This window comes from Acomys russatus, chromosome 1 (assembly GCF_903995435.1).
Source record: "Acomys russatus chromosome 1, mAcoRus1.1, whole genome shotgun sequence".
In the NCBI taxonomy this organism is placed as follows: domain Eukaryota; kingdom Metazoa; phylum Chordata; class Mammalia; order Rodentia; family Muridae; genus Acomys; species Acomys russatus.
Genome location: NC_067137.1, coordinates 19,401,987 through 19,428,568, shown reverse-complemented (window position 1 = coordinate 19,428,568; position 26,582 = coordinate 19,401,987). Strand labels below are relative to the sequence as shown.

The window sequence follows — 26,582 nt, the reverse complement described above, 5'->3', positions numbered from 1 at the left end:
TATAAAACTACATAAAGCTTTTAAACACTTTTTGCGCACTTAAGTCAACTGAAGACAGTTAACATGACAGGCAACTCGGTTAAAATCAGGAGACTGTCTCCATCCCTGCCAGATTCACAGGCAGAGAGGACTGATGAGAGCAGAAATGCTGGAGATTGTCAAGTACAAAATAGAAAATCTTACATGTTCCTTTGCCTAAGAATTAGCTACAAATTTTATAGGGAAACCCTAGAAATGGAAGGGCCACAGACTTGATAAATTCTGAAATCAGAAGGAAAGAAATTTTCATCCTCCACATAACCTTGGCTGACCCAAAAAACTCCAAGGCCACTAAAACTTCAGGACCTCAGTATTCGAGAGAAGAACTGAAAATCTGAAGGTGAAGTTAGTTCACATGCCACAGCCTGCAAGGCTGGGAGAGGAAAGGTGCCCAGCTATAGAGTGTTCACCCAGGAAGACATACGCAACCCAACAGAAGTCAGAGGTGGAACATAAACAGTGAGTTGTTTGAACATGCTCCCCAAAGTACACACCACCCACTATAGACTCTGAAAGCATCCTGTGTTCAGGGTGTTTTAGGTATAACCTATAGGCAATTATTTGCTAAATATTACACTACAGTCACTGGTGAAATCCTTGAAAGCCCAAGGAAAACATAAAAATATTATTTTCTCAAAAGCTGAACAGTCTGGTCAACAGAACTACATAGTAGAAAAAAGATTCTGCAGATAAAACACACTCAAAATGCTAACTAATAAAGCCTGCAGGGAGAAAATGAATAAAATCAGAATTCAGTAACCATAAGACTATGTAAAATGTATAGTTCAAGAAAGACATATTAATCCATGTAAAGAAACAGCAAAATCCCATGGAAGACAGCCAATCCCTGACACTACTGATGAAACTCTGTTTTATCGACAGGGCCTAGCAAAACCATCCTCTGAAAAGCCCCACCCAGCAGCTGATCAAATCAGATGCTCAGACTCACAACTACACATTAGGCAGAGCTTGGTGAGTCCTGTGGAAGAGTTGGGGAAAGGATAGAAGGACCCAGAGGGGACGAGACAACAGAGTGAAGTAACCTAGACCCATGGGGGCTTACTAAGATGAAAGTACCAATCAAAGACCATGCATGGACTGGACCTAGGCCCGCTACACATATGTAACAGATGGGCAGTTTGATCTTCATGTGGGTTCTAGTAAGTTATGTGGGTGCTGTCTATGACATGGACTCTGCTGCCTGCTTTCCATCACTTCCCCCTAACAGGGCTGCCTGGCCTGGCCTCAGTGGATGAGGATGAGCTCAGTCCTGATGGAACTTGATGTGCTGGGGTGGGTTGGTGGGCTCCCCTTTTCTGGGGAGCAGTGAAGGGTGATGGGGAAAAAGGGTGGGAGGGAAAACCAGGAGGAGAGGAGAGAGGGAGCTATAATCGGGATGTAAAGTGAATATATAAAAGAAAAATAATTGCTTAATTAAAAAAATTTTAAGAAGAAAAAACAAACAGTAAACTGACACTCTGGAAAAATAATAGTCAGCAAATGTCAAGATCAGATCAGCACCTGGATTTAGCAGACTTCAAAACTGTTATAAGAAATATAGTCAGATAATTACAGGTACCTATTTAAGACACTCTCTTAAAAATATGTGTGTGTGCGCGCGCACACACAAGAAAGATAAAACAACAAAGAATATCAACAAAGGAATGTAAACTTTTTTTAAAAAGTGAACCATTGAGCTGGGCAGTAGTGGCGCACACCTTTAATCCCAGCACTTGGGGAGGCAGAGGCAGGCTGATCTCTGTGAGTTCAAGGATAGCCTGGTCTACAGAGTGAGAGTTCCAGGAGCCAGGGCTGCACAGAGAAACTCTGTCGCAAATCCAACCCCCCCAAAAGCCAATAATAACAACAACAATAAAATAAAATATTGAACCACTGAAAAGTACAAGAACCAAACAAAACATTTCCAAAACTGGATTAAAGAACAGAATTAGCATTTATATAAGAATGAATGTTTGCAGATAAGTATGGAATCAAGAGGTCGGCAGTGCACCAGCACTGAAAAGCCTAAGGCAGGAGGACTGCAGGCAAAACCAGCCCAGCTTACCTAGAAGAACTTGTCTTATACTAAGGGGATAGGAAAAGAAAAAGATAAATTTAAAGCACTATCCAATTTGGACAACAAAAATATCACTTAAGAAATATAAAAAGTATTGGAGAATTTAAAACAACATCAAGCACCCAAACAAGAATCAGTCCCAAACACAGGAAAAAAGAAAGAATAGTTGCTGAAAATGTTCTAAATCACACAGAAAACCCTAACCAAAACACTAACCAAATAAACCTGATAGAATAAAATTTTTAAAAAGAACCTCACCTACTCATCCAACTAGACGGGCCCACTGAAAAAAATATTTATAATTTTTGTCTCACAACAGTCAGAAAAATTTATTAAAACTAAATCCAAGAACTTTAAGAACTAAAACTGGAACTCAGAGAGTCCATAGGGTCGGCAAACATCTTTTTTTAAAGGGACAAAACATTTAGGTTTTCTGGGCCATACAATATCCAGAATGAAAATATTCAATACTAATTACAGAAGGAGAGTGAGCAAAGACAATACACTAGTGCCTGGGTGTTGCTAGTTGCCAATAAAACCCTATTTATAAAATGATGTATGTTGACACGCAGACTTGTACAAAAATACTTATAACATTAACATTATATATAATAACCATAACCTGGAAGTAGTCTTAGTCACAAATAAATAACTAAAATGTTGTGTAAGAAACCTAATCCAGAAAAGCTGAATATTATTCCAACATTCAAGAAAAGGCAAAGTTTCTCTCAGTGCCCCACACTAAGAGAGAAAAAAAAGAAACAAAGAAGGTTAAACTATGGGAGATAATAAAAGAGATCATGGATTTTAGGAGTAAGGTAAGAGGAAGGAAAGACTATGCAGTAGAACACAGGAAAGGTTGAGAGAGTGAAAATTTTCAGCCTGTTTGTTATGACAGGTACACAAAAGGCATTGACAAAAACATGGGACTAACACAATGAAGCTCAATTAAGCTATGAACTTAAAGCCGGGCATGGTGGCGCACGCCTTTAATCCCAGCACTCAGGAGGCAGAGGCAGGTGGATCGCTGTGAGTTCGAGGCCAGCCTGGTCTACAAAGTGGGTCCAGGACAGCCAAGGCTACGCAGAGAAACCTTGTCTCGAAAACCAAAAAAAAAGAACTTAAGTCAATACTGGTATGTCAATGCTGATGTTATCATCAACTGTCACATATGTCTCATACTAAAACAAGCCACTGCAATTGAGGAGTTACGAGTAGTATTTGTTTTCTTATTAAGACATCCAAATCTAGTACATCCATTGAGGAACTCACAATGTATTCTATAGGGGTAAGAATTATGTGTCAATTTTCATCATATAAATAGCCCATACAAAAGTAAGGGATTTTTATACGGAATTGTTTTTTTCTCCAAAGTTATCAAATCTTAGCCATGATGAACTTTTAAGACTGGAAAGAGCCAGTCAAAACAGAAGATGAAAGAATTAGGCACACTCTCTGAGTTTTCCAGGCCCAAAACAACAGCAATGACAAACTAGCACATGCTTTAAAAGAACGCTTTTATACATGAACAGTTGGTGACTTTTGTGCCTTTGGGTTTGTTTGGAGACAAGCACTGGCATGTAGTGCAGGTAGCTTTCTAGTCTTTGTCTTCTCAAATGCCAGGATTTCAGACACATACCACCCCATAACCAACTATGAATAGTTTGTTGTTGTTTAAAAGATTATTCTTATTTTATGTGCATGATGCGTGTTTTGCCTGCATGTTTGTACACCATGAGCATGCAGTACAAGAGGGAGCCAGAAGAGGGTATTCAATCTCCAAACACTAGTTTCAATTGTGTAAGGCCATGTGGATGCTGACAGCTGAACCCAGACCCTCCAAAAGAGCAACAAATGAGCCAATCCTATCCCCCCTCCCTCCCTCTCCCCCCCCCCCCACCTCTCTGCCTCTTGTTTGGTTGGTTGATTTTTGTTTGTTTTTCAAGACAGAGTTTCTCTGTGTAGCCTTGGCTGTCCTCAACTCACTCTGTGGACCAGGCTGGCCTGGAACTCATGGATATATACCAGCCTCTGCCTCCCAGTTGCTGATTCCAGGAGTGCATCACTGCGCCTGGCTACATTTTCAAACACTTCCAATGCTCTTTTTAATTATTATTATTACTTCTGCACATCTTTTAAATTAAAAACTTTACACTTTAAGCTGTAAAAACCTGAATAAAGAAAAAAGAAAAATTATAGTAAAAGGTGACCAAACAGAGTAAACTAAGGAAAATACAAACAGGAACTATGAATCAATAATAATCTTTATTTTTTCAAGATATAATTTTTACATATCCTAACAATCTAATTTTCCTCAAAATCACTTATGTTTTATAATAAAGATTATAATGCATATATAAAAGAATGGGGAAACGAACAAAACAAAATGTGTAGGTTTGAATCATATTAGAAATTTTTGGCAGACAGTGGAGGTGCAGGCCTTAATCTCAGCACTCAGGAGACAGAGGCAGGCAAATGTCTGATTTTGAGGCCAGCCTGGTCTACAGAGAGAGTTCCAGGAAAGCCAAGACTACACAGAAAAACTCTTGTCTCGAAAAATCAAAATTCAGTGTATTCTTAACAATCTCCTTGGTTATAAACAGGTTAAATGAGGCCAAAGAGACTTCCACCATTTGTAGTTTTATCCTTCATGGTTCTATTTACAATTTCAAATCATGTGTTATTATTTTTAAGTATCAGAGCTGAGCAATAAGGTGTGTCACCTTTATGCTTTCTTCTTTACGATATTTCTTTTCAGGTCACTACAGGGGTTGAACCCAGGAACCTGTACACACTGGGCAGGCATTCTGTCATTAGGCTGCAGCACAATCCAGTGTTTTTAAAAGGCTCCAGTGAGGCCTAGGGAGATGGCTTGGTCAGTAACGTTCCTGATACAAAGCACAACGACCTGAGTTTTATACCCAGTGCCCATGTAAAAGCTAAACATATGGTGCGCATCTGTAGCCCTTGGTTCTGCAGAGACAAAGACAGGATCCGGGAGCTCACAGGTGACCAACCGGTCTAACCAAGAAGTGAGTTCTGAGTTCAGTAAGAGACCATGTCTTAAAAGGTAAGATGAAGAGCAATCAAGAATTAGCCTCTAGCCTCCATACCATATGAAAACAACTGCACAACACACGTACAGACACACACACTACACATGTAAGATAAGCAAAAGCTCTATGAATTATCATTTTTGAACTAAAGAATTCAAATAACAGAACTACAAATAACAGAAAAATAAAGTATAAGTAATACATTAAATAGTCACTTTAAAATCATATAACATTTGTTTGTAATAATAAAAACTTGGGGAAGGGGTAAAGTTAAATGTTTAAAAAACTGATTTAAAAAGTAAGCCTGGTATGGTGGCTCACAGCTACAATCCCAGCAAGCAGCTGAGGAGGATCATTCTGAATTCCAAGCCATCCTGTGCTATAACAATGTAACCTGTCAAAAACAACTCACAAGCATCAGGCTTAGAACTCATGAGCCTTCCAACTGCTATTATCACAGGCATGTGTCAGATATCCACAACTGGATACTAGTAACTCTTTTGTAATCACATGAACTAATAAAAATAATAACAATATACATATACTTCATGATATGAAAATCATTTTTAAAAGAGCATTTCATTTTTTATTTAAATTAAGAGTTTTAAATCAACTAATAGCTATCCTAACTGAAATTAGCTATTAACTGAAATTATTTGGGCCAGTTCTTATAGGCACAAGAGACGTAGTACAGACTTTAGTTGCTCCGGGCAGGGACCACACTAAAGAACTATGCTGTGGAAGAAAAACAGACTTATTAACCTATCATCCAAAGAGCTACTCAGTTTTATCATCTACAAATATGACCACTCGAAATTACTCTGTTTTCTTCGAGGCCTGGTCTACAAAGCCAGTCCAGGACAGCCTGGACAACACAGAGAAACCCTATATCAAAACAAAACAAAACAAAACAAAACAAAAACAAAATGACTTTGTTTTCATGCACATCAGAAGAGGTATCAGATTCCATTACAGATGGTTGTGAGCCACCATGTGGTTGCTGGGAATTGAACTCAGGACCTCTGGAAGAGCAGCCAGTGCTCTTTAACCGCTGAGCCATCTCTCCAGCTACCAAGTGAGGTCATCTTGTATTCTCTGTAGATAAGAGAATCTACTAAAAAGAGCCACTTTAAGTGTACAAAGAGCAACCTGTGCTCTTAACCACCAAGCCATGTTTCCAGCCTCCAAAAGTTGTGATTTTTAAGCCACTCAATTCTGTAATAATTCATTACTCAGTGATCATTAATTGACAAAACACAGTAAATATGAACACGTGCATATGATTTCTTCTAGAAGTAATATTAGGGGTCCTAACAGGATATGGGAAGAGTTCACTGAAAACTAAGAGAGAGAGTTATGAATTGAAATTGTCTTTGTTTGTCTCAAATTTCTATTTTCATAAATTTCCTACAGTAACATACTTCACTTTCAAAGTAACAACATGTTTTTTAAACCCTCCTTTAGAATCTTGTTAGCTTATTGAATATATTATACTGCAATCAGCTGATCCTCACGGTGAAATATATAAATTTTTCAGCAAATGACCAAAAGACAATCTTTCTTTGGTGAATGGGGAATTCGAACTATGCTACCAAATCAAAAAAGACTCCCCCCCCCCCAAAAAAATTAGAACATAATAAAAGACACTTGGTTAGGCACACAATCCCAGGACTCAGGAGGCTAAAGCAGAGGGACCCCAAATCCAGCCTGGACTACAAGGTGCACTCCAGGCCAGTGCCACACATACAGTAGACCCTGTCTCAAACAAACAAACAAAAACTGAACCTAAAATTGTGATTTGATATTGCATATATTTTTGTGAACATCTTCAGATTTATATACTTCTTCATGGCTAAGAGTGAAGAAATGTGAACAACAAAAGGCAATAAAACTTTGAATACACAAGGAAAAAAACCACAGTCATGAAATAAAATCAATCATAACAAATTACACAAAAATTATTGAGAAATCATTCAGATCTAGTTAAGATATCAGCTACACAAAATTTAAGCTAGATGTTAAACCTCTACCTACAATCTCAGCAGCGAGAAATTAAACTAGAAGGCCTGCCCTAAGTTCATGGCTGGCATAGGCTACACAAGACCCTAGTTCAGAAAAATCAGCCAGAGAGAGAGCTCAGTGGTTAAGAGCACTGACTTCTTTTCCCACAAACCCCGGGTCTGGTTAGAGCACCCACGGTGGCTCACAGCGGTCTATAACTCCAGTACCAAGAGCTCCTATGACTTCTCTTGGCCTCTCAGGCACCAAGCACACACATGTGCTTCATAGATATACATGCGGGCAAAAACACTCACACACATAAAACAAAATAATAAAGGAAGTTTTTTAAGTTCTAAAAGATAAATAAAATGCCAACAACAACAAAAAACTAGCACACAAAATTGTAAGAAGAAAAAATAATTCATCATGAAAAGCCTTAGTCTTTAGCTAGTCATAAGTATACCAGCCAAAAATAAATAACCCATATCTGCATTAAAAGATTAAAGCTTATTAATACATTTAAATGATAAACATTGTAAGTATATTAAGAAAACACAGTAAAAAGAGTACAGGAAGAAAAGCACCATGCCTTCAGAATTGCTGAAACTATTAAGAAATGACACGCAGGGGGCTGGAGAGAGGGCTCAGCAATTAAAAGCACTGGTTGTTCTTCCAAAAGACCATGTGGGATCAAGTCCCAGCAACCACATAGCGGCTCACAACTGTCAATATAACTCTCATTTCAGGGACTCTAATATACATGCAAGCAAACACCAATGTACACAAAATTTATTTATATATATATATAGGTTTTTCGAGACATGGTTGCTCTGTGTAACAGCTCTGGCTGTCCTGGACTCGCTTTTGTAGACCAGGCTGGCCTCGAACTCACAGCGATCCGCCTGCCTCTGCCTCCTGAGTGCTGGGATTAAAGGCGCACACCACCACACTCAGCCCCCCCAAAATAACTTTTTAAAGAAAAGAAATGGCATACAAAAAATAGAAACTGATCTACAAAGGAGACTTTTTAACTCAAATGTAGCAATGAAAAGAGAACTATACAGACAGTTTATCTTTCATTTTTCTAAATAAATCAATTCAGTGCCAAAGACTGGGCACTGAAATATATGGTAGAGAGCAAAGTAGATCCTGCCATTTTCTCTACCACTTATCGTCCTAGAGCACCCTAACCACAGGAGGCCTGCCAGTGGGTATGGCGTCATCATCGTCGGTTAAATCTAAGTCTTATGTACCTTTATGAAATTCTGAAAACACTTCCAAAGATATTTCCAAATTTAAAGTTTTAAAATTATAGCACTATATCATAAGAGAAAATAATGATTATTCTAAAACATGAAAATGTTTATTGGCTATTATACCAAGCAAACCAAGGTACATCAACCCAAACGCACATATGGGTTGTTTTAATTTCCACCTAAAAAACAATCAGGTCAATTCACATGCTGAACCTTAATAAACAACTAGTTAAAAATCAACTTTAATCTTCATAAAGAATTTCAATCTCCAATTTTTATTTCAATTTAAACACAAACTTTTTAATCTCCTAGCTTTTAAAAATTACCTTATCCTAAGCTAAAATCATTCCAAAGAAATTAGTAACTCATTTCTCAGGGATTTCTTATATTAATCAATATACCTTTCCATGGCTTTAGCTGTATAAGGCAAATGCATTTCAATACTGTGTTCATCTTCATCTGTCTGCAGAGACATGCGTTCAAACATTCCTGTCTTCCATAGCTCTCCATAAACTAAAGAGATTTCAAAATATATTAAAACAAATATTAATGTAGGCATTTATGTTATGAACTTCCACCCAGCAACAGAAAACTATAAGCTATAGCAAGAAACAAAAGCACCACATATTCCATTTTTTATTATAAGTGAAGGACAGATTGGCTAATTTTGCTACATAATATAATGCATGTAAAGACTTACTATTTGGATAGTAACATAGTACATTTTTTCATCAATTCCTTTTAATATTTCTAAGATAAACTCTGGGTCTAGGCCATTCTTTGGATTTAAATCTAAGTGCTCTAGCCAAACAGTTCATTAGAATTCCTACTATAACAGAGAAAAATCACCAATATATTTACATATAAGGTTAATATAGGTAAGTTTTGCTTTCTTTTTATAATAAATTATGTAGTTTTATTGTTTCACTTCATGTTTCTACAATACGAACAGCATAAAAATTCTTATTTCCAATTCTATTTTTCCTAAAATTCAAACGTTAACTTATGGCAGAAATCATAAATCCACCACAGTATTAACGCCAACTTAAAATGATTTAGCTATCCAGATATTTCTGATGAGCTATACTTAAAACTGAATATTGTAGAGCAAGACAAGAAATTTAATATGTAAAAGCACAACAGAGAAATAATTGAGTCAGGTTTGGTGGCACACACTAATAACCCCAGCTACTCGGAGGCTAAATAAAGCATAAGGACCACAATTCAAGACCAGCCCGGGCTACAGAGAAGGACCAGGAAGGGAGGGGACAAGGCAGACAGACAGACAGACAGACAGACAAAAGGAAAAGAAATGGCAGTTAAGACATCATCTCTACAGAACACCTTTTTTAAAAAATTTAACCATTTCTTTGCTTGTAGCAAACAAGACTCTTAAAAATGGTGTGTGGAGGAAGGTGGGGGGAGAGGGGGTGTCCTTTAGAGATGGCTCAGTAGTTAGTAGTTAGTTCTTGCAAAGAACCAAGGTTCAATTCCCAATGCCCACATAGCGGCTCACAACCATCTACAGCTCCAGATTCAGGGAATCTAAAACCCTCTTCCAACCTTCTCCGGTACTAGGGAGGCACACGGTGCACAGACATGTGAACAAAACACTCACACCCATAAAATAAAATAAACAAATATAAAAAAAGGAAAAGTGTGTCCCTTAAGGATACAGAAAGGCAATATTCTATTTTTATTAATAAGATCTATTCAAGTAACAAATTGCTACTATTCTATGAAACAATCTCATATTATAAAAAATCAGGGCCAAAAATAAGGCCTAAAAGAGCTAACTATTTCTTTTACAAATGACACCTTTCATTCAATGTAGGAGATTACTGTAAATCTTAATGAAATAATAGCATATTGAATGAATAACAATAGCATAATAATGACATATGATTGGGGGGGGCGGACATTGAGACAGGGTTTCTCTGTGTAGCCCTGGCTGTCCTGGACTCACTTTGTAGACCAGGCTGGCCTCTAACTCACAGTGATCTGCCTGCCTCTGCCTCCCGAGTGCTGGGATTAGAGGTGTGCGCCACCACAACCAGCCTTGAAATAAAATTTAATTAACTGAAGGAGACAATTCCAACACTTCAGGAGACGAAAAAATCCAGAATAAATTGTGGGTATGATTATATCAATTTACTATTCTATTCTATATACTGTTTTGTATTTTTTATATTACATTTATTGTATAAGAAATAGATATTTTTTAATGACATCGGGGAACTGGGAAGATGACTTCCTCAGTACGTAAAACGCTTCTCAAGAAAGCACGAGCACCTGAGTAAGATCCCAGAATCCACACATAACATGCACAGTAATGACCCCGTGAGGAAGTAAAGAAAAGGCGGGTCCCTGGGCTCCTTGGCCAGCCAACCTAGCATTCAAGGCGAGTTCTAGGCCAGTGAGAGACATAATCTCAAAAGAAAAGACTAGAGAGCACAGACACAGCACACACACAATGTATGCTCACTCACAGGAGACCACACTACACAATACACACGTACACAAAATATAACCACTGAAATTCTAGGAGGAAAACCAAACAACGGACACGGGAGCTGGACAGATGTCTTAGCAGGTAAAATGTACCATACAAATGAAGGACTAGATTTGGGCTTGAGAATCCATGTAAAAAGCTGGACAGGCACCAGGAGTCTATGTGGTGACCCTGGCTAAGACCCTGGCTATTTGGGGGGAGATATGGACTATGAAGTAACCACTTCCTGTAGCCAGGTAGGACTTCTGGTGGAGGGAAGGAAATGCCAAACCACCCATAAAACCTTCGACCCAAAGTCTGTCCTGCCTGTAGGAAATGTAGGGATGAAGATGGAGCAGAGATTGGGGGAATGGCAAACCAATTAATGACTAGCCCAACTTGAGACCCACCCCATGGGAGAGAGACAACCCCTGTCACTATTAATGATACTCTGCTATGTTTACAGACAGGTGCCTAGCATAACTGTCTTCTGAGAGGCTTCATCCAGCAGCAGATGGAAACAGATGCAGAGACCCAGTAGGCTGAGCTCGGGGAGTTCTGTGAAAGAGTAGGAGAAAGGTCGAGGGATCTCGACGGGTCAAGGACACCACAAGAAGACCTACAAAGTCAACTAACCTTGTACCACTGGGGCTCACAGAGACTGAACCACCAACCAGAGAGCTTGCATGGGCTGGACCTAGGCCCCTACACATATGTAGCAAATGTGCAGCTTGGTCCTTATGTGGGTTCCCTAATAATTGGCAACACCATCAGCATAACAGATATCAATGATATCTGCACACTATGCATCCTCCCAATGCACATGAAATAGTCTATAGACTACCTGCTACATCATAAAGTGAGTCTTAAAATAGAAAGTGATTGAACAGATACAAAGGGTTTTCTCTGACAATGAGATGACTTAGATTAGCAATCAGTGCACAAAAAAAATATTCTGGAAACTGACAAATATATTAAATGTCATACTCCAAAATGGGGTAACAAAAACATTAGAAAATGTCTTCAAGTGAGTGAAAATGATGATTGCTGTGATAAAATACTCTAATAAAAGCAACTGTCTTCTGAGAGGCTTCATCCAGCAGCTGATGGAAACAGATGCAGAGACCCACAGCCAAACAAAAGGTCAAGCTAGGGGACTCTTGTAGAAGAGCGGGAGGAAAGATTGAGGGAGCCTGAGGGGTCGAGGACACCACAAGAAGACCTACAGAGTCAACTAGCCTGGACCCATGGGGGTTCACAGAGACTGAAGCACCAACAGTGGAGCATGCAAGGGCTGGGCCAAGACCCCCTACATGTATATATGCAGCTTGGCCATATGGGAGCAGAGGCTGTCTCTAACTCTGTTGCCTGCCTTTGGATCCCTTTTCCCCTAGCTGGGCAGCCTTCTCTGGCCTCAATGGGAGAGGATGTGCTTAGACCTGCTGTGTCCTGAGATGCCAGAGTGGGTTTGTATTCCTTAGGGCCCCTCCTTGTCTTAGAAGAGGGAGAAATATGGAGAGGGGAGCATGAGGACGGGACTGGGTGGAGAATAGGGAGGGGACTGAGATAAGACTGTAAAGTGATTAAAATTTTTTTAAAAATTTAACTAGAAAATATCCTGAGTGAGGTAACCCATACCCAGAAAGGCATAATGGTATGTACTTACCTATAAGTGGACCCAAAGAAAATAAGTAACCAGGAGGATCCAAGGAACAATAATTCAACCTCCCTCAGAAGGGGAAATAGAATAGACAGGGGAAAGAGTTGAAGAGAGAAATCAAGGCAGGAGAGAACACAGAGCTGGGGAGAGCAGGGATGGGAGGACAGAGGGCCTGCAGAGAGAAGAGCAAGGGCATCTCTGTGACAAGCTGGAGACCTACGACAGGGTAGGCTTCTGGGAGGATATGGGGGTGACTCTAGATGAGACTCCTAGTAGCAGAGGTCATGGAGACAGAAGAGGACACTCTCTAACTGTTATCATTTAAAATGAGATGCCACACTACAGATATGATATTGAGAGATTTGTTTGGGGGATGGGAAAAGGAGAGGAGTTAGACCCTGAGTGGGTCATGAGGGTAAAGAGAGACAGACAGTGGGAGAGAGGGAAACGGGGCATCCCTTAGACAAAGTGAAGGGGGGTGGCCAGTTGGTCCGTTGATATCTGGTGTTTCTGGCGTACCCCTGGTGGTGGCCAACAGATGATCGGCTAGCAGGCTAGCAGACCAGCTCATGAACTAGCACTAAGCAGACAGGGCTCCTAGTAAGAGGGAAGCAAACGCCAACCCACTCATAAAAACTTCAAGCCAAAAATTACCCTGCCTACAAGATAGGCAGAGATAAAGACGGAGCAGAGACTGAGGGAACGGCAAACCAAGAACTGGCCCAACCTGATACCCACCCCATGGGAGAGAACCAACCCCTGACCCCATTGAAGACACTCTGCTATGCTTGCAGGCAGGAGCCTAGCATAGCTGTCCTCCGAGAGGCTTCACGCAGCGGTGGATCGAAACATATGTTGAGACTCACAGCCAAACATTGGGCAAAGCATAGGGTGTCTTGTGGGAAAGTGGGGGGAAGGATAAAAGAACCCTGAGGAGACAGAAAGTCTGTAAGAAGACCGACTAAGCCAGGCGTGGTGGCACACACCTTTAATCCCAGCACTCGGGAGGCAGAGGCAGGCGGATCGCTGTGAGTTTGAGGCCAGCCTGGTCTACAAAGCAAGTCTAGGACAGCCAAGGCTACACAGAGAAACCTTGTCTCGAAAAACAAAACAAAACAAACAAAAAAAAAAAGACGACCAACTAAACTGAGCGGAAGGGACCATGCATGGACTGTACCTCGACCTCTACACAAATGTAGCCGATGGGCAGCCCAGGCTTCATGGGGGCCCTGTTGCCTGGCGGGACTGCCTCACCAGGCCACAGGGGAAGAGGATGTGCTCAATTCTGATAGGATTTGATGTGCTGCAATGGGTTGGTAGGAGGACTCCCCTTTTCTGAGTAGGAGAGGAGGGATGGGGAAAAAGGGAGGGAGGGATTGGGAGGAGAAAAGGGAGGGGGCTATGATCAGGATGTTAATCAAATAAATAATTTTAAAAAACTAATACAGGACAAAAAAAAAAAAAAAAGCTAAATAGGTATGGCAAGCCCAGTACACAAGAGTCCCCTCCTATATATGTGTTTGTGTCATATATATAAATTTTATATATATATATATATGCGTATATATATCAAGGTGAGCCAAAATAGCAAGCTCTGAATTCTGAGACACTGCCTCAATGATTTATCAGGTATGGAATGACCAAGGAAGACACCCAACATTAACCTCAAGCCTCCACACAGCACACGTGCACCTTTATACACATATATATGCCCACAGACATGCAAGCACACAAACATGCATACATACACAAATAAATAACACACGTTAAAAACAAAATATATTTGAAACTTCTCTACTATCTTTCAGAGCCTAAAAAAAGTATAGAATCATTTTTCCCATAAAAAAAAAAAGCAATGAGAGGAAATTAAAATATTATTGCCATCATTATAAATGAAAAAAGTGATACACATCAAAATAAAGTTAGGTTGCCGAGTCTCTCATTAGGGTGGTGGCATGTATACTAATTTCTTGCTTCATGGCATAACACAAGCAAAGTATTTCTCTAAATATAAATGTAACCACTATGGTACGGAGCTAAATGCCTTTAACAGATTTTCGTAGTTATCAGGAAAATACCACTGGTTTTTGTGTCTAGTTTATACAAATTAGTAACAACACAAAAATTTAGTTGAGATATTATTTATGATATTTGTGTCTGTTTAAAATGTTTAAATTAAATTGCAATCCTTATTAAATGGGCTTTAGCTGTTTAAAAGCTGTATGATTTCTATATACTTACTCTTTTGGTCAATACGAAGGTCATACAGTGGAGTCCTATATATATCCACACTGGAGAGTGCACATCGAGACAGGGGCACATGATGGGAAGGCCCAAGGATGAAAATTCTCCGGCTGGGAGATACACAACAGAAACACAGAACAAATGTACTTCTACACAAATCTTAAAAGGAAAAGTAACTTTAAATTGTACTTGTTTTTTAAGCTGAGTACCTACTTTTATTACAGTCTGTGAATATAAGAGCTAAATTATGTTCTCACCAAAATTCATATACTGCAGTTCCAACTTCCCATATCTGACTGCAGGGCAATCTAGAGATAAATTTTTCAAGAGCTAATGGAGTTAAAATGAGTCCCTTATCAATGTGACTGATATATTTATATTTTTTTTAAAAAGTCAAAGCCAGGAGTGGAGTCCCATATAATCCTAGAACTTGGGACCCCTGAAGCAAGGACTGCTACAAGTTTGAAGCCATAGTGAGTTCTAGCCAGCCAGGGTTATGTAGCATGACCCTGGGACAGGTGTAGTACAGGGGAAAGGTGCAGGAAGACACACAGGACACAAGCACAACACACGACTCCAAGGACATCCCTAACAGTCTCGTAGTAAGAGGCCGAGTAGCCAAAAAAAAAAAAAAGCTTCAAAGAAACCAGCTCTATCAGGCCGTAAAACTGGCCCTCTAGTTTTCCAGAACTGTGAGGAAATGAGACTTCTGCGAACTAAAGCCATAGTTCATGGAATTCCATTACAATAGAACTGAATTTGCTCCTCAGTTTTAATCTGAATTTATGTCCAATAATTGAAAATACTAGCTATAAATTTTATAATATACATGCTATATATAAAATCATTTCTATATATAGAGACAAGTTTCAAAACTAAATATCAGTTTAAATATTTCAGCTATGAAAATTTTAAAACTCTAAATTTTTAATAAAAATAAATACTGCTACAAACTTATAAGCATCTATGTAAGACAGCATTACAAAGAAGTATTCAATAAAGCTATTTTGGCATTATTTCTGTGGTAGCAAATTTATAGGACATCTTATTGAAAAGAATTCTATGTAATCAACTTTCTCTATTCTTATTCAAATACATCATTCTCAAGTACAAAGACACCTTATGATTTGCTATTTGTGCTATAGCCTAAAGAAAACAACTGGGCTACACACTATCTTCATAAACCATTTGTCTCAACGCCAGAAGTAATATCTGCTTACTATTATTTTATATCAAACATCCAAATTTGCCCTATAATGTAAATTCTGAAACTATGCACTTTTTGTTTTCTGAAAGTCAAATAAAACAATCTTACCATACCATATACAAACATAAATAAGTTAAAGATTTGAAGAAAGAAAAAAAAAGGTAAAACTGTGTGAAAAAAGAAACAAGATAATGGGCTTCTGTGCCTACAAAACATGACCTAGTTCTTCCTGGTCAGAGATTTTCAGGACACGGAATGTGTGCAGTCACAACATACTCTGACAAATTGTATCGCTGTACCAAGTGTGGCAGCATTCACCTATATTCCAACACTCAGGGTGAGCCAGAAGGATCTAGGATGACTGGAAATGCAAAGTCATCTTGGTCTACAAAAATCAGACCCTAGCTCTAAAAAGCAATGTCAGATGTAGTGGGCCAATTGTATCAAGTGAGTGAGTGAGAGAACGGACCAACCAACCAACCAAAATCTATTACTAAGCTAAAAAAATAATCCTTTCTTTTTTATTAAAGACATATCACTTCAAAATTAGAGATGGATGGGAAAGATAAGGAAGTCTTGGCTTAAGCTATTCCTTGAGTCCTCAAATTGGAAGAAATCTCACAGGAAATTATTTTATCCTTAGGCCAATGTGGGCCAGAGATAATCTCTTCTTCTACCCTCTCGTCTTTATTTATTCATTTATTTATTATTATGTATACAGTGCTCTGCCTGCATGTACATCTGCAGGCAGAGGAGGGCATCAGATCACATTAATAGATGATTGTGAACCACCATGTGGTTGCTCGGAATTGAACTCATGACCTCTTGAAGAGCAGACAGTGCTCTTAACCGCTGAGCCATCTCTCCAGCCTCTCTTCTCCATCTTTTTAAGATTTAAATGCATATTTTATATATTTGAGTGCTATATCTACATGTACGCCTGCACACCAGAAGAGAGCACAGGATTCCATGACAGATGGTTGTGAGACACTAAGTGGGTGCTGGGAACTGAACTCAGGACCTCTGGAAGAGAGCAGCTAGTACTTTTAATCACTAAGCCATCTTCCCAGCCCCTCTTTCTCCATCCTTTAGCACTGTAATACACATCTGTATCATCAGATGTATCATCAGTATCATGGAGTGGAAGAGTCAAATTCATAGATTATTAGATGAACAAAAACAAGGGATACTGTTCTGTTCTATCACAGCAGTACAAATATTAATTAGTTATTTTATTAGTGTCTAATGTGAAATATATATAAAATGGTAACTTGGGAATGTTTACGTCACTTGATTAATGCCAGGAATTATATGAACTAAGCATCAATGGCATTTGTCCAAACACAGTGGTGCATGTCTATAGTCTACATATTCAGAAGGCTGAAGCAAGGTATCAGTTGATCACAGGAGCGTAAGACTAGCCAAAGCCACATGGTGAGATCCTATTTACAAAAGAAAACAGAAGAGGAAGAAAGGATAGGGAAGGGAAGAAGAGGAAAAACTTTTAATGTGTGTGGGGGAGGTGGGGAGTGAGGATCTAGGTGAGAAATCAGTTTTTATGAGAAAAAAGTATATAATACTTAGCATCAGGATGCTTTTGGCAAAATCTAAGGTATATAGTTAAAATTTAAAATGATACTTTAAAACTTTCAGTCTCTGGCCAAGTGTGGTAGCACACACCTTTAATCCCAGCATTCAGGAGGCAGGGGCAAACAGATCTCTTCTGAGTCCCAGGCCAGCCTGGCCTAGACAATGAGTTTGAAGCCAGCCGAGGGCTACACAAAATACCCCGTCTCAGACAACAAGTCAGCCGAGTGCTTATCTTCACCTAGGAAGGAACAATGAGTGCTGCTCCAGAAGTGAGATGCAGATGGTCTCTGGAGCCCAAGGCCTTCAACTGACTGACAGCTGGCTACTTCGTTAGCTGACCTTTTGGTCAAACCAACCTATACAGAACAGTCTCTACCAATCTGAACTAGCCAGATGTTTTCTCAATAAATTCTTTCTAGTTTTGTAAAAACACACCACAACCAGAACTAATTTACAGAAACAAAAAACTGTGCCATCAATGTAAAATCTTTAAAAATGGCATACTAACAGCAACAACAACAAAAACAGTTGAAAATAGCACATTAAGGGGGCTGGAGAGATGGCTCAGTGGTTAAGAGCACTGACTGGTCTTCTAGAGGTCATGTGTTCAATTCCCAGCAACCATATGGTGGCTCACCACCATCTATAATGAGATCTGGTGCCCTCTTCTGGAGTTCAGGTGTACATGCAGGCAGAATACTGAATACATAATAAATAAATAAAACTTTTTTTAAAAAAAGAAAATGGTCTATTAAGATAATAGTGACCTTAAAATAGGTCTGTTAGCTAAAGTCCTAACCAAAACACAAAACAAAAAAAAAAAAAAAAAAACACTGAAGTTCATGTATCCTCATAAACAGCACAGGCACTGCAACAGGTTGGCGGGAAATAGACAAGGCTATATTCCTTCCCTTTAAGAAACTGCAAAGTAGCTGGGCGTGGTGGTGCACGCCTTTAATCCCAGCACTCGGGAGGCAGAGGCAGGCGGATCTCTGTGAGTTTGAGGCCAGCCTGGTCTACAAAGCGAGTCCAGGACAGCCAGGGCTACACAGAGAAACCCTGTCTTGAAAAACAAAAACAAAAACCAAAAAACTGCAAAATGTTTTGCCTTCAAAGAAATAACCTCAGGATTAGTATCCTGGATGTTACTAGATGGGTAAAAGAAACCTTTAATACAAAATAACAGAGGGATGGTGGGCAGTCACATTTTCCTGGAGATAAATATGGTCCACACACAGCAGCCCCTGAGATCTCACCTGTGAAACTGTTATAACGAATGAGGCCTATGAGCAGTTGTCCTCATATTTTTTCAACTTCGTATTCCAACTAATGAGCATAAGTCATTTTTAAAGGTGTTTCACAGGAAGAGAAAATATTTTAACTAAAAACTAACAATGTCATGGGCTTTACATTTTTTGTCCTACAAAACTTTTTGAAAAATATAAATTAAATTCAAGTTTCTACCTAACTGCCTATTCAATTTCAGATTTATTCATTTTGTTAGCAGGCAGAAAAGACTTTAGAACCATCAATGTGAAAAAGAACTTAGTGAAAAGTCCTGCTTTTAAATTCTTTAACAGCCCAAATAATCTTTTGTTAAAGTTATTTTAATAAATCTGTGTTTGTTTCTGTTTCTCTCTTAACCCAGCTAGCATACAAATAATGGAGACTTTTTTATATTTATTTAATAATAAGCTTCACAACACAATATCTTAGCAGTTATTACTCTATTCTTAACCCTCTAAGCTAACTTGGCTTCCTCCCAGCTTACATCCCAGAGATACATGCACTTTGTAGCCCTGCTCCAGGTCCTCTCCTGATGTCTCCTGGAACTCTTCCACAGCTGAATCCCCTACTTCCTCCTCTAATTCCCCCTCCCCTAGCTGGCAGGAAGCCCAGCCCTGTTCTCTCCCCTGCTCACTGATTGGCTGTAAGCTGCTTTATTGGCCTATCAGTGACCATTGAGGAGCAGTGTCAACACCACATTGCAGAGGCCTGCAACCAGACACAGGCTGCAGAAACCAGCTCTGGAACTACACAAGAACCTTATGCCTACAATCTTTGGAAACATAAATCTTATCACTTCACTTTCCCCTGCTCTCACTTGAAAGGTCCTTCCTGAGCTGAGGTGGTGGCACACCTCTTTTATCTCAGCGTGCAGAAGGCAGAAGCAGGCAGACCGCTGCCATTCTGAGGCCAGCCTCGTCTACAAAGCAAGTTCCAGGGCAGCCAGGGCTATTCAGAGAAACCCTGTCTCAAAAAAACAAAAAACAAACAAAGAAGTCCTTCCTGGCTTTTCATAATTATGAAATCAAGAAAAGCCCTTAAAAACAAGCAATATTTTGTAGGTTGTCTCTGTTTTCTCCCCACTGTGTGTGTATGACTTGGGGGCGGGGGCCGATGCATGGATGTAGTATGTGGGTGCATGTGGAAGCCAGGGTTTGGACACCAGGTATCTTCTCGGTAGCTCTCCACTTTATCCTTGGAGACAAGGTGTCTAGCTGAAACTAGAGCTCATTATTTCAGCCAGCAGGCCCAAAGATCTTCCTGTCTCCGCACCATCCACCCTCCCAACTCCCCAACACTGCGGTTTCAGGGGCACACCAGCACACTAAGATTTTACATAAGTGCTAGGGATCAGAACTTAAGTCTTTATGCCTGTGCAGCAAAACACTACCCACTGAGCCCTCGGAAAGGATTTTAAAGTCTCTAAAAAGGATTTTCAAGTCTCAAATGAGCTGGCAAAAGTTTTTGTGCTCCTTTTGCCTCCTCTTGATTGTTAACATAAGGAAGCACTAGCCTCTACAGGTCCTTGATGAGCTAACAAGTTTAACTATACACGTTGTCATTCCCTGATTTTCTCAGTGAAGCTTTCCCAGTGCCTTTCCCATGTTTGAAATCAAATCATCCGTTTAGGTCTATATATCAGCTATCATAGTGTGATCTTACACATTCCTAACAGCACTCAAGACCCTGTAAAGGGCTATACAAAGTTCAAACTAGTCTCAGAATAATGGAAAGAAAGGTCTCTGCTTTCTTCACTGCTGATCTGCACATAAACTGCAGAAATAAGGCAAAGTAAAATTGTTAGCACACCCTTCAGAGCAGTGAAACCAACATGTGTCAATAGTCTGTTCACTGCTACATTGTTTTTTAAAGGCCAATTTCACCAAAATTCTTGACCCCTGAGAGCACATTTTAACACTGCATGATAAAATAGATTCAAACCACGGAGAGAGATTCATGATGCATTTTTGCAGATGAAAGTCTATCTCAGAGAAAAATCAACTGTGTATGAGCTGAGGGCTGAACTAGACACATTTTTTTATGGAATACAACTTTCACTTCAAGAAAATGACTACACAAATAGTAGGTATTTGGCAGAAATTTCCCAAACAAAATAAACAAAATAAGCCTGCAAAACAATTGACATATTTATTGTACAAAATAAAATTGAAGCTTTCAAACGAAAACTAAGTCAGATATATGTCAGATGACAGTATGAACAAGCATGACTTCTGAAATTGTATAATAAAACATCATTTGAAAGATCTGTACTGACCCTCAAGAAACTATTTTTATTAAGTTCTGGTTTAGTATTTAAGAGAAACATTTCTCATTTAATGGGAAGATATGTACTGCTCCTCCCCTTTGAAACTACATACCTGACTGAGAATGGGTTTCCTTCTTTATCTCTTAGATACAAAATTAAATAGTAACAAACTGAATGCAGAAGCAGACATGAGGACAGAGGTATCTTCTAGCTAAATTATACATTAATCCAAAGTCTGGCATAATAGCATACACCTGTAATCCTGACACTTCAGAAGCTGGGGCAGGAAGACTGCTGCAAATTCAAGGCAAGTCTAGGCTACAAAGCCAGACTTTTGTCCAAAAACAAATAAAAAATAATAAAAGGCCGGGCATGGTGGTGCACGCCTTTAATCCCAGCACTTGGGAGGCAGAGGTAGGTGGATCACTGTGAGTTCGAGGCCAGCCTGGTCTACAAAGTGAGTCCAGGATAGTTAAGGCTACACAGAGAAACCCTGTCTCAAAAAAAAAAAAAAAAAAAAAAATAATAATAATAATAATAATAATAATAATAATAATAATAATAAAAGAAGACTTATAGATATATAATAAACATATAAATAATATTATATTATCATATATTATATAATAAATAACAACATATTTATAAACAATGTAAGTAGTATAAAACTATATACATGTTTTGTTTTTTGAGGCAGGGTCTCTCTATGAAATTCTGACTATCCTGGAGTTCACTAAATAGACCAGGACGGCCTGGAACTCAAAGATATGCTCCTGCCTCTGCCTGCCCAGTACTAGGATTAAAGGTATGTGCCACCAAGCCTGGCTATATTTTGTAAAAGAAATGTGAAAGCAATGCTTCTTTTCCCACTATCTTTCATTATGATATAAGTAAATGTACTTGTTTCTCATCTAATATCTCATTCAAGTTTACGGCATTGACTAAGGACACGCTTCTGCACTAGAGGGCTTTTTAAGCATGTGTTAAGATCCTGGATTTCACCTGCATCATCATACAAAAAAAAAAAGTCATTTTCATTAATATCCAATGTCTTTATTATTCTGATAAATAGGGTTTTGTTGTTGTTGTTCTAATTCTTTTTAGCTTTTTTAAAAATATTTTTGTGTTTGAGTGTTTTGCCTGCGTGTATGCATGTTCACCACCTGCATGCCTAGTGACAATGGACGCCAGAGGAGGACATCAAATGCCCCAAGACTGGAGTTACAGATACTTGTGAGCTACCATATGGGAGCTTGGAATTGAACTTGGGTCTGCTAGAAATGTAGCTAGTGCTCTAATTGCTGAGCCATCTTTCTAGCCCATACAATTATTTCTGCACTTGAAAATTCTTTTATTTTTCACCATTAAAATGATTTGACAATTTTTTAATTAAATATAATTGTAAAGGGTTTATTTTTAACTCTAGCTCATTAAGATCTCTTAATTTTTTTCATGCAGCACGTTCCTTCCTCTCCTCAATCCCTCCAAGATCCTCCTCACCTCCTTACCCACCAAATTTTATGTTTTTTCCCATAAAAAAAAAAAAGAAGAAAGAAAGAAAAGAAAAAAGAAACCAACAGAAATGAAAACAAAATAGGCATAAGACCAGTAAGAAAAAATGTCATATCCAGCAAGCAGTAGTGACCCACGCCTTTAATCCCAGCACTCTTGGAAGGCAGAGGCATATGGATCTCTGTGAGTTTGAGGCCAGCCTGGTCTACAAAGAGAGTCCAGGACAGCCAAGGCTACACAGAGACACCCTGTCTCAAACAAACAAAGCAAAAGTCATACCCATTATTTTTAATGTCTCATAAATTCTTTACTCATCCATCTTGATTATACTGACACACACACACACACACACACTACTCTCTCAAATTTTCCATTATTTGTATTTTTTTTAAACTACACAAACACACACTTTCCGGGGGAATATTCCAGTTGTTATGAGCAGTTAATAGTTTCCTGAGGTGAGGGAGTCATCTTCAGTGATATGATCATTGTTAAGCTACCACATTCCAAGAAGTAAACCACACTCATGCTTATGCAAGCAGCCCCAGTTAAACTACATGAGCTAACAAAAAGAAGGAGCACAGCAGGAAGCCAGTAAGTGTACATAATGGGGAGTGAATAAAATCAAAAGACTTTATATACATGTATAAAGTTATCAAAAATAAAAATTTTAAAGGAAACTTGTTTTTTAAAACATTTTATGGAAATTTGTTTCATATAGTACACACTTTCTTCTCAATTTTATACAAACTTATATCCTCCTTTTAGTCTAATATGTGATATTTTCTAAAATCACCATAATGCCTCGTGTATATCTCATTATTTTATTTAATAACATGGCCTCACAATGTAGCTCCTGCTGGCCCCAAACTTGTTATCTTCTAACTCCGCCTCCTCACTGCTGGGATTACAGGTGTGCATCACCATTTCTGACAATATTCATTTTCATGATCTATAAAATATTATATTAAGCTATCATATTTATTTCATTCACTATTAAACATTGAATATTAAAACATAATAGTATGCTGCAGTCTTACTGCATTTTATCTTTTCCACTTTAGGACCCACTAAGATAATCTTAGAACTTAATTAAAATTCAAGCCAGTAATTATATATTCGATTATTATTCAGTATGTTGGTGATTAAAATGATCTAACTGATTTCTAAAATGCTAATATGATCTAATATAAGCTTGTTTAAATATTTTCAAATTTACCCAAATTTTAGCTATTAGATACTACACATGTACCACTTGTCACCACTTCTCTTTACCCTGAGTGCCTGACCTCCTTCTCATTGTCCTTTACTGTTTTTTCCTCACCCTTTCCTTCCTCCTCTCACTCTGACCTTCCATCAGTTTGCTTAAGTCCCACTTCACACTTCATCCAGCAGACTCTGTGCTTATCTGCATATCCCTAACTACTTCTGAGGCATGCCTCTAGCATATGACATCATCAATAAAAATTCTACCAAACACTTGAGATATAATCTGAATAAATTACTTAAATTTTTTTCAAAAAGTCTACCAAACAGAGTAAAGTTTAGAACAAAGTATTATTTAAAATAACCTTGATTATGGCTGACTTTCAGACCAAGGTCAAATAAAAATCTTGCTAATTTCTCTTTATAGATATAAACTTTTTGCTTTTAATAATCCCAAAAATGACTAAAAAGAGCAAGGGAATATCATTTTTCTTTAAAATGTTCATATCTAGGTTTTTAAATATAAACTAAGAACCAAATATTTAACTTTGTAGTTGTTTCAAAATCAAACATTTGACAACTAAAGACAAGGTAAAATGTACTCAGACAAAGAAAAAATACTAAGGTATTTCTTAATATATACAAAGTATGACAGAATTCCTAAAAAGTCTACACTCTAATTAAACTGGATAAGAACAAGAATAATGAAATATTATTTCTATGACAAAGCAACCTTTACAACATTTCCAAACTGTTCCTAATTAATTACATTACTTACGTAATAGATGGATCCACTTGTTTGTAGGCATGGGCAGCACAAGACCCACAGTACGTGTATCCTGCATGGCTACAAACAAAACAGTTTTTAAGTTAATCTCCAGGTTCAAAATCAAGATAGTCTAAAAGAAAATACAAATTTTAGGAAGAACTATAACAACTATGATACAAAGAATTGAACATATAGATTAAAAAGCAATGTAATTAATGATGCAATGCCTAGAAGGTAATAAAGAACTTATAATTATTCCATATTCCAATTACAAACTTGCAAAATATTTTTAAGGTGTTGGTTATGTAGCTCAGAGGTAGAGTACCTACTTCACAAGTCTAAAAGTCTTGGGTTTAATCGCCAGCCCCAACTGGGGCACGGAATGAGGTAGCAAGAGCTAGTTTGGTTTGGTGTTGGAAAGAATAACATTTGGAGACATTCAGGGCTTACTTTAAGTTGCTAATTTCTGATACTACTCTGTAGTGAAATTAGCTGTCTATTATATAACAGTAACAAACCAAATATCCTGCAATGGCTGTATTCCCCTCTGCCTTTTGCAGTAAAGAAACTGGTTTCTGTGTATTATGCCTCTCATTTTCTTTCCCCTTCACAGTCTTGGCTTCAGTATTCAGTTAATTCTCTTATCATCTAAAGAACAGCTTTGTCCTCTGATCATTTTTCTTTTTTAACTCATTCCTGCTACTTGAGTGTAGAGTCACTTTTTTTGACAATGGTACATCACTGGTGGACAGTATATAGCCCATGAGGGTAAATGTTTTAACAATTGATTCTAAAAGAAATAAAAACTATACATATTCATATGTACGTAAGATTTTATACAATGTTAAAGTATCAAAATTTATGAATAATAAAAATATGCAATATTCTTATCAGAAATTCCATATAGCCAACTGATTTTAAGTCCTATAATACCATTTGCTGAACTCCTATAAACAAACTACGACTGCAATAATAAAGAATGCAGGAGTAGGCGTGATGGCACACGCCATGAATCCGAAGCCCTACAAAGGCAGAGGCAAATAGATCTCTGAGTTAAAAGTCAGCCTGATAGCAGTGGATTCCAAGCTATCCTGGGATACACAGTGAGAACCTGCCTCAAAAAGATCAAACCAACCAGAGCAAAACAATGGAACAAATCCAGTAGTTCCACACCTGGTGATTTATATAAAAGACTTAAAAATAATATACCACAACAAAAATCTTCATGTCCATTTTCACTGCAGGGCTAGTCACAAAAATCAAAGAAAGTTATGGAATCAATCTACATGTCAATCAACAGCTGAATCTATAAAGAAAATCAATATACACGAGTACACAGACATATTCTACTTTAAAAGAAAAAAGTAACAAAGAGAGGAGGTGGCTCATATGTCCAACTGTAAGGCCTTGAATCCCAATCCCCAGAGCCCAAGCAAAGCCAGGCACAGCAGCACACACAGTCCTCATGCAAGTTTGGAGATGGATACAGGAGAATCCCGGGAGCTCCAGCACAAGCAGCAAGCACAAGCAAGCACAAGCAGCTCAAGCACAAGCAGCAACAAAAAAGAGATCCTGTCTCAAACAGACAGAGAGCGAAGACCAACACCCATCAAAACCATCTGTAAGCATGTCTGTGCGGCAGTTTCTTTGTTAATGACTGCCACAGGAGGGATCCTAGGTTGTATAAGCAAACAAGCCAGCAGCTATGCGGAAAGGGTGACAGAACGGACCAAGGCCTCAGTCAAAGGACTATGTAATGACTAGAGCAACAGTGGAATGGTGTGTGTTTCAACTTTGCTTACGTCTAGATATTCAATGTGGCCACAGCAGGCGTCAAACATCTGAAGTGATGGATGAATTGATTGGCTTGATTATCTCATGTTACATTCAATTTGAGGGGGGTGGGGCTCAAGACAGGGTT

General features: G+C 38.5%; 1 protein-coding gene across 2 annotated transcripts in view; it reads right to left on the bottom strand.

Moving 5' to 3' along the window:
* Positions 1-26,582, bottom strand: part of Memo1 (mediator of cell motility 1) — a 94,051-nt gene that overhangs the window by 24,086 nt on the left and 43,383 nt on the right. For both annotated transcript variants that reach the window (XM_051167757.1, XM_051167837.1), the window contains 3 exons: positions 24,671-24,739; positions 14,822-14,934; positions 8,831-8,942 (listed from right to left, as the gene is read on the bottom strand). In XM_051167757.1, coding sequence (XP_051023714.1) covers positions 8,831-8,942; positions 14,822-14,934; positions 24,671-24,739 — 294 coding nt within the window. The remainder of the gene's footprint in view (positions 1-8,830; positions 8,943-14,821; positions 14,935-24,670; positions 24,740-26,582) is intronic.